Here is a 9,492-nt window from a genome sequence, read left to right as displayed (position 1 = left end):
TAAAAGACTTGCTATTTTTCATTGAGTTTCCGATATTCCCCCCCCCCTTAGACCCTAAAATATAAATGATCACCTGATCTTGGGCGGGTGGTCAACATTATTTAATTTGTTTAAAGGTCAGTTATATTGGACTAAGTTTTCTGGTAAGCGATTGGCATTTATGACAATGGCCATCGAAAGGATTTTATTACTGTTTACAGTACTATATCAAATTCGTGTCCATTGTCGAGTGACCTCAAAGTGATCTTGAACTCTTACGTGTCGGCTTGATCAGAGATTTGCTTTTGATACAGTCGATTTGAGAGATTTGTAAATAGTATATATTTTATTCTTAAATGAGTGAGGATGTGACATGGATGGTATCTGATGAGAGAATGGTGTATTGTGTTTCCTGAAGGATAAGGAAGAGAGAGAAGGGTCCAGAATACAGAAATAATAAAGCAACCACACACAGTGACGGTGCGTTTTGATAGGTTGGGCAATACAACTTAAAAGTCCGAGTAGGATTTTTCTTTCTCAATTGGAAAATTGTGTAAATATGATAGTGCCTGATGAAGATACTGCTGAAATGACTAATCCGAAAAAGTTTGACGAGAAGGGGGTGGATGACACCCTTGGTGACTCGGAAATAGTAAGCCTATCCTCCCAGGCGTCTGATGGTGATGATGAGGATCACTTCTTCATCGACCACGATCAGGTCAACAAAAACGATGACCACGGAAGCAATAGCGCGGTGGTTATCGAACTTGAACCGTTACATCAACCATTAAATGGAAGGCGCTGTCGAGCCGAGACTCATGAAGATGTCTGCAATGATAACGACAACGAACACGACCAAGGCAAAAATGGTGGCGTAGATCATTCTGAAGGTAAGATGACGGTATGATATTCTGCTATATCTCACAAGGATGATATTAAACATTTTATCCAGACATTTGTTGTTGTTGTTTTTTTCATTTTGAGTCTAGATGATAAACCACTGCACACTTTACATTTGGTCTGCGACCCCATTGTGGACTAGAACTTGATAAAAAAAATATCTAATATTGAGACATGGAACATCTACACAAAGTTTTTAATCATCGTACGAATATTTAGGTTAAAATATGTCACGGTGCGATCGTCTTTATTAGAATAAAGGCGAATTGATTATCTAGTCGTAATGATATGTAGCAATCGTATGATTGGCTATACATGTATAGGATTTGAAACCAATTTGGCCTGTACTCCAAAATAAAGGCTTGCAATCATCAAACATTGTTATATCAGTATTCTTACAGCTAATTTGAACCTCAACTAAAGAGATACTTTTCATTCAAAGTTTCAGAAAATTAGCAAATTCGATTCATTCCAAAATCGAATCGTAGACCAGTGGTACTTTGTGCGGTAGCCTTAACGCACATTATAATTGACACAAATGTAAATAGTACACGATTGGGATCTGATTGCGGCAATATAGCTAATACTGACAGAGATGCTGATTGCAATAATTGTGATGATAATCATATTATCAATTTTGACTTCAGTCAGCCAATGCAAGTGTATGACATTACTCTCACACTATTCATTATTTTCAATAGGCCTGTATCTTTTCTTTGCCATGTATGTATATTCTAGTGTATTACTATATTGAATACCGAACAAGTAACAAAGACAATTTTGATTAGATTATTTTTACTTTTTATTATTTATACTTAATAAACGAGACAAAATAATACATCTTACATATCTTGAAGAGTTAAATGACTGAATATACATGTTATTTCTCTTACAATTCATCTTATATATAACAAGTGGCTTTGTTGTTTTTAAATGTCAACAACAAGTATTTCCTAAATGACAATAAAAACAATCATAATTGGCCGCGCTAAATGAGACAGCGCATCTTACACGGAGATTGTAGATTACCCCTGCAGATAGTGTATTTTGTTTTGACAGAAAATACTTTGACTGTTCTCTCTCTATTTGTCTCAGTATTCCCTTTTGGTCGCTCTGATAAATTCATTCAATTTTTTGCAAAATAAATTATTATCGTTATCATTATTATTATTATTGACACGACTTTTCATTTTTTTTTCTTTTATTCGTATTATAGATCAGCCGAAGAAAAATGGAACCAGAATCTTCTTAGCTGTAAAAGTTACTCATTTCCTCTTTGGTGGTGGTAAGATCTTATCGTTTGTTTCTCTTTGGTCAATTTAAACTTGACTTTGGCAAGCTCTCTCTCTCTATATATATATGTATATATATATGTATATATATATATATATATATATATATATATATATATATATATATATATATATATATATATATATATATATATATATATGTATATATATATGTATATATATATATATATATATATATATAGTTATATACAGTGCGTTTCAGAAAAAAATGGAATCCAAATCTAGAGGGCTGATATTCGGATCTTATTCAATTTTGTAAAATTATTTTGCATGGATATGAAAGAGAAACTCGTCAGCTTTCCTTTTATACCCTATTTGGACCATTTGAGCCACGCATGACCGAATTAATTGATGTTGAAGACAACAGATGCAAGTACCACTTTTTCCAAGTTTTCGTAAAGCGGGTGAAATGTGTGATTGATAGAAATATAAAAAAAAGTTACTTTTGGAAAGAAGAGTCAAGAAGACATTCCTCTGAAACATGTCCTCTTTACCTTTGCACACGAAACCGGTAGCGTGGAGGAATGAAGGATATCTTGGAGAGCTCGTCTGACCATTGCCGGATCATTGCACAAAAAGCATCCACCTCTTGTCGAATTAAACCCTGCAAATCATCAAGATCTTAAGGAAAAATTACAAATACCTTATTTCAAGTGTCCCCAAAGGAATTAATCACAGGGCGCGAGGTCAGGGGATCTTGGTGGCAATTCTACGTCATGGTTGAGGGCAACACTTTGATGTCCAATGGGTTCTTTGAGTCTATCTCGAACGATGTTGGATTGAAGGACATGAGTGCTAGTCCTGACTCCACGAAAGATGCAGGTACACTCCTGCCTCTCAAATTGTTGGTCCAACGACTGTGGTACGATCTCCTCGTTAATCATCTGCAAGAACATTCGCCCACTTACACTCCGTTGGAAGAAAAAGGTCCAATCAAGATTTTTTGCCAGCTCAGGCATCGATAAAGTATTCACATCGTCATCTGACCTTTCATCAAGTTTTCGAAAACTTGGAAAAAGTGGTATCTGCACCTGTTGTCTTCAACATCACTTAATTCGGTCTTGCGTGGCACAAATGGTACAAATAGGGTATCAATGGAAAGCTGATGACTTTCTCTTTTACATCTGTGCAGAATAATTTCACTAAATTAGATATGATTCGATTACCAACCCTCTAGATTTGGATTACCTTTTTTCTGAAACGCACTGTATATCTGACGGTCAACCGGATCGGGATCGCCCTAGCCACTTACCCGTCTCCGTGGTCTATAGTGGTTCAGGTACCGGCGTTTAAAGTTCACAGCTGGGGGCCCGGGTTCGATTCCCGGCAGAGACATTTTTTCGGCATCATCAATTTTTCCAAAGAGTAGACAGCTCTGGGGAACCTTGATTTAAGCTACACCTACCATTGTTCTCTTCATCCATTTCTTTCACAAAATATTTAAATAAAAGAGTTGCTAAAAAATGTTGTACATGTATAGTTTCGCACATTTATATATATATATATTGTTATATATAAGAAGAATTGTAAAAGCAATTACATTCATTTTATTTAGTTATTTTCTCTTTAAGGATATTAATAGCATAGAATGATTAAGAATGTTCCAGAATGTTTGCTAGACATGAGTAATCTTTGAATAATCTTTGTTATTTCTGGAATTTGCAAACAATAGAGCCTGTCCGCAGTGGAAAATGGACAATAGGATTAGCTATTTTGCCTCCATTGTTAATTTAACCGAGGTCGTTCAAGAGCATTCTAGATTTAACTGCTCCTGAAAGAAGGAGAATTTTTTTTAAAGACAATACCAGAAGCTTCCAGAATAGTGAATACTAGAAACTTTCAGAGTAGTGAATAATTTGTACATAAGCTGGTAGTCTCTTCAGTAACATCACATCAGATCAGAACTAAGAGTTTCACGCCAGACTTTATGTCAGATCATAGTTTAATATCCAACTGGTGTACAACGTTTATCTTCTGTGGAATTATTTGCACGCCATCATTGAACTGTTTGCAGTTACTTTGAGAGAGGAATTCTCAGTTCTCATCGAGATCATCAACCTGTTTTAATGAACGCTTTTCAACCCATGGATTGCTAAAATTTACTGTTAATCATCATCAACATCGTCTTCACGGATATTTCAACTTGTACTTACAGTGACTCTTGTTATTCATCGTGCTTCAACATCAGATTCATCATCGCCATCTTTGTGAACTTTAATTTAAGGAATTTTCGCCAGCCAACTGGGATTTTATCTGGATCATAACTTTGGAATAAAGTTTAAATCTAATTTTTTTTCATTGTTATTTGTTGCAGTATCGTAACAATATATATATAAATGTGAGAAATCATACATGGACAACAGCTTTGGCAACTCTTTTAAATATAACTCTTTGGCAACTCTTATATATATATATATATATATATATATATATATATATGTTAGCCTGCACCCAAACACGAAAGAATTATGGCCCTTTTACACGCACATACACCTACACACCCGCACATATATTGTATATACCTATATATATATATATATATATATAAGTTATCATATTTGATAATTGATAGTGAAGGAAAAAGATAGAAAACTCCGTTTCCTCAGGTTTAAATCTCCTCGATGATAGGGTTAAAATATAATTTACACCGACGAATGATGATACATAAAACCTTCAGTGACTTCCTTGTCGTCATTTGACATGGTAACTTAGAATGGCGTTGTTTTTTTACTGAGTAAATGAATTCAAGGCCATATAAGTTGCTATTCATGGCTGATTTATCAATTAATTACTCATGTAATAAAATAAAACATTGGAAATGGAAATCTTTGCCTTTGTTCTGCAGATTGATTTATTCATTCACATTTTTAGTCATAGAAGGTCTTTCCGAGGGGCAACTCCCCCCCCCCCCCCCTCTCTCCAACCCCGCCCGGCAGCGACGTACGCAATGCCTTCTTATATGCGGCATCTCTTATTCCTTTCCAGGTCAGGTGAGCTTGATGCCCTTCCTTCCTGTCTATATGTCATATCTAGGCCTTTCTGTGATAGAGATTGGTAAAGTCACCACTCTAGGACCTTTCTTTGGCGTTGTGGCGTCCTTGCTATGCGGGACAATATCGGATAAGTTCAGTAAGCACAAAGCGATGCTTCTCATGTGCCTCTATGGAACAGCTATAGCTTACGGGAATTCTGTTTTCATGCCCTTTCTTTCACCCCAAATCAGTACTGGCATAAATTCACATCATACCGAACTAAACGCGACCAACTCGACATCTAACACAGGACAGTTATTTGGTGTCTTCTATCGCCAGCATCTTGATATGACAACAGGGATTCCTACTTGTAAATTCCAGAACGCAACGTACTCGGAATTCAAGGAGTTTGTGGCTGAAAATGCTTGCAAGTCCTCAAATATCAAGATTCTAAATACATCAACTGCTGCAGCGTTTCTGGAGGATATCCTTGAATGTTCATTCACTGGCCCTGCAACAGATACAGATTCTAATCGCGAGAATTGGGGAGATGAGAACATTGATGGTGCTGCTCCAGACGATATATGTATGTTTCATGATGACTTAGCAAAGGCATGTGAATACCAATATCATATACATGTAATAGAGTGCAATAAATATATATTAGTAAACTGCAACGATTCATTCGGCAAGGCACTAATGGTGATAATAAACGGGACGACTCAATTGCTAGATCAAGGCAACTATGAAATAATCTCCCAGAAGGGAAATTATGACATTTTTGTGATTATGTTTCTGATATGCGTCATTGGTAAAATGTTTCAAGGATCAGCTGAAACTCTTATTGATACATTCACGATTACACTCATCGACGAATATAAAGAAACAGGACAAAATTTTCAGTACGGGCGCCAACGAATGTTTGCAAGTATAGCATATGGCGCTCTTGCACCGTTCTCGGGTATCGCTGTCTCCGCATATACTGCTACCCATCCAAACGCATTCAACTTGTATCTCCCTGCATTTGTTCTCTTTGTAACCCTATTTGCTCTCTGTGCAGCAACTGTTTCTCTTATCCCAATCCGCGTTAAGCAACGAACTACGAAATCTTTGGCCAGGGACGCGAAAGATGTCCTTTTGAAACCAAAGGTGATCGTTTTCTTAACCGTCATGCTCTCAATGGGAGTCATGTTTGCGTTTATCGAGACATATTTATTTTTGTTTCTAGCAGAAATAGGTGGAGAGGCAATTGTTATGGGTTTGTGCTTGACAGTTTCTTGCGCATCAGAGGTTGTCTTTTTGACGTATGCATCAAAGATCAGAGAAAGGATTGGTCACCGAACTGTCCTTCGAATTGCTCTCATCGGCTTCACATTAAGGTCTATCGGCTACTCGCTCCTGCAGAATCCTTGGACCGTCCTACCAATTGAACTTCTTCATGGGATCACCTATGGGTTAATGTGGCCGGCTGCAGTCTTTTTCATCCATCAAAGCTCCCCTCCCGAACTGGCGGCCACCATGCAGTCACTCACGTTCAGCACCTTGTTCGGTTTAGGTAAGTATTGTCAGGTCCCCACTGCCGAACTGATCAGCTCGATCAGGTCAGTCAAGATGTTTCCTGGTCATCTTTCATCCTTGGCCTGGTTTGCCAGGTTATGTGTAGCCTATAATCTAGCCGGAGGCTGCAGTTATTGTCTCGCGTTCTGCATAACAGCAAAGACAATAACTGCAGCCTCCGCCTAGAGTATAGGCACCGTTATATCAAGGTAGATTGACCCTGTTTATCATTGCTGAATTGGACCCATTCGGTGAAAATACCTTGTTCTGTAGATTAAACCGATTGGTTTGACAGCCTTGCAATGAGCACGTTTTGCCCTAACACGTATACGTGTTTAGGGGACGTGGGGCGTTACTATACCCGATTAAGGTTCAGCCGACGCCCGTGACATAACAATTAAAATATCGTTGTACTTGCTTAGGGGGTCAATTTCAGGGAATACTTGTCAAGAGTGCTGATTTGTTTCCAATATTTGTTAAGGATTTTCCCAAGCCAATACTTGTTAAGGCCGCGGGTGCATTTTCAGAATATGGAAATTACTTGTTTAGGGTGCTTTTCGAAACCCCATGTTCACGCATGGTATCCACTCGCCAATGGAAGTGCCCTCCCCCCCCCCCCCCCCCGGAGTCAAAGCACTGACAGAATCATCTTGTTCAAACTGTTCATTGTCATTTGAGAAGAATTTGCAATACATTTACTGTGTTTTTGGAATCGTCTTGCGTCGCTGAGCAAAACCTAACTCTCTCTTGACGCCGATATGTAACTACAATTTTCAGTTAGCAAAGCTAGACCCGTCGAGGACCAAATGTGCTTAATATACCAGAAAGATCGGCGATGAGAACAGAGAATACTATTTTATTCCTTTGTCCATTGTTACAATAAAAATGTATGTTTTATCCACAGGAAAGGGAGTCGGAATCATTCTTGGCGGAGTCATCTACGACAAATTTGGAGCCAGGAATCTATTTAGGGGATCCGCCATTTTGTCTTTCGTGACACTCATCTTGTATTACGCCATTGACATCATCCTTGACAAACGAGAAAGATCCATGACAAGCTGTGAACATTAACCTGACTTTTTGAAGGGACGAAGAGTAAGGAGTCAAGAGGCAATTTGTTTGTTGTATTGGCAAAGAATGTGAAATAGAATGGTTTGGTGTATTGTTTTAAGGACTATATTATGTTAGACCTTAGCAATACATGCCACATCCTATACTACGCAGCAAGATTAGGGTTTACCTACGATGCCTGTAGAACGCTACACCACTCGAAGAAGAAAGGTCGAGAGATTTGAGAGTTGACTTAATTGACTTCCATACATGTAAGTGTTTTTCCCCAAAGTGCTATTTTTTTCATTTGGCAGCCATTTCAAAAGTGTATAGTTTTTTTTTGGGACGCACTGTATATATATATATATATATACAATGTCATACAATGTGATGACAAGTTTACTTGTACCAAACGCTCTTGAGGTGTGAGTATGAAACATATTGTGATACGGCCAACTCAAAAGATGACGCAGGACACCATTCGTCTTTAATAAGACTTCGTCAGAAGCGTCTGAAAAATATAAGGAGATACAACATCCAAGTTTGTCTTGCACATCAATATATTATCATTAAGTTAAATATATTCCATATAACAAAGTATATATATATATATACATATATATAATTTGTTGGTCAGATATGTGTCTCTTTCTCAGGAGTCATATATATGTATGTATATATATATATATATTATATATATATAAAGAACAAGATATATACCCAACAAAAGATTATTGCAAATCGAAGCGGGAGTTCTTTTGAGGTTTAGAACTGAAAACGGGACATTCTGTTCACCTATTTAATCATGAAAAGTATGGGTTTTAGCTACAGAAATTATGCGAGCGCGAAGCGCGAGCTGAAAATTTTCATATTCCAATCTGAAAAGCAGACATTTTGAGCACGATTTTAAATAAAGAACGAGTTGTGTATTTCAATCTCGCTTGCTGATTTCTGTGTTACATTACAATCTTATTTTATTTTTGCACATGAGGAATTATTGGGGGGGGGGCAAAACGATATGTTTGCCCCCCAATATTGCATTGGTGGGGCGATCGCCCCCCTGCCCCCCCCCCCCATCCCAGGATCGACGTCTCTGCGACCAAGGATATGGAGTTTTTAGAAACCCTGAATGACGCACTGAGGAAATTCGGATGCAAGAAAGGACAAAGTGTTCTCAGTAAATTAGTTTAAGAAACATATATAACGGGAAAATTTTGACTGGTATATTGAAATCTGACGAGAAATAAAACAAGTGGTAGAAGCCAAAAGCAATGCCCTACTTGAATACAAATATAACCCTAGTCAAACTATATACTCGATCGTGGGTCCGTTGTATAAACCACAGCGATCAATCGCAACTTGATCTTTAACCAGTTAAATGCGCGTATTATTGACTTGCAATTGATTTAATTACAACTCTTTTTGCAATGCGGGCTCCCAGATCTCAACAGGCTTGTTGATTTTCTTTTCTCATGCTTTGATAGAGTTTGATCTTAAGAGTGGATGAAAGGAAACGGTGGTTACGCCAATGCTGTGTAAAACCACCATCTTCACGACACAAGTTTCATTAGTTTGGGTCCAGTACCACTCGCGACAACCTTTCTCTAGATGCTGCAAATTGATGCCTGTAATTGAAAGGGGCTTCATTAATGGTAGGCTTAATTGAACAAACGGGTTTTGATCCAATGTGAAACTGATCATTAAAGGACAAGTCCACCCCA

The 9,492-nt window shown here is 37.7% G+C and overlaps 1 protein-coding gene across 1 annotated transcript; it reads left to right on the top strand.

Moving 5' to 3' along the window:
* Positions 1-346: 346 nt before the first annotated feature.
* Positions 347-8,839, top strand: LOC129274652 (major facilitator superfamily domain-containing protein 6-A-like). Its single transcript, XM_064108880.1, has 4 exons — positions 347-869; positions 2,096-2,164; positions 5,178-6,719; positions 7,626-8,839. The coding sequence occupies exons 1-4, from the start codon at positions 539-541 to the stop codon at positions 7,790-7,792; spliced, it is 2,109 nt and encodes a 702-aa protein (XP_063964950.1). The 5' UTR covers positions 347-538; the 3' UTR covers positions 7,793-8,839.
* The last annotated feature ends 653 nt before the right edge of the window (positions 8,840-9,492 follow it).

Source organism: Lytechinus pictus, chromosome 13, assembly GCF_037042905.1.
Source record: "Lytechinus pictus isolate F3 Inbred chromosome 13, Lp3.0, whole genome shotgun sequence".
NCBI classification, from domain to species: Eukaryota; Metazoa; Echinodermata; class Echinoidea; order Temnopleuroida; family Toxopneustidae; genus Lytechinus; species Lytechinus pictus.
The sequence above is the reverse complement of the archived record's forward strand: the minus strand, read 5'-3'. Positions and strand labels throughout refer to the sequence as shown.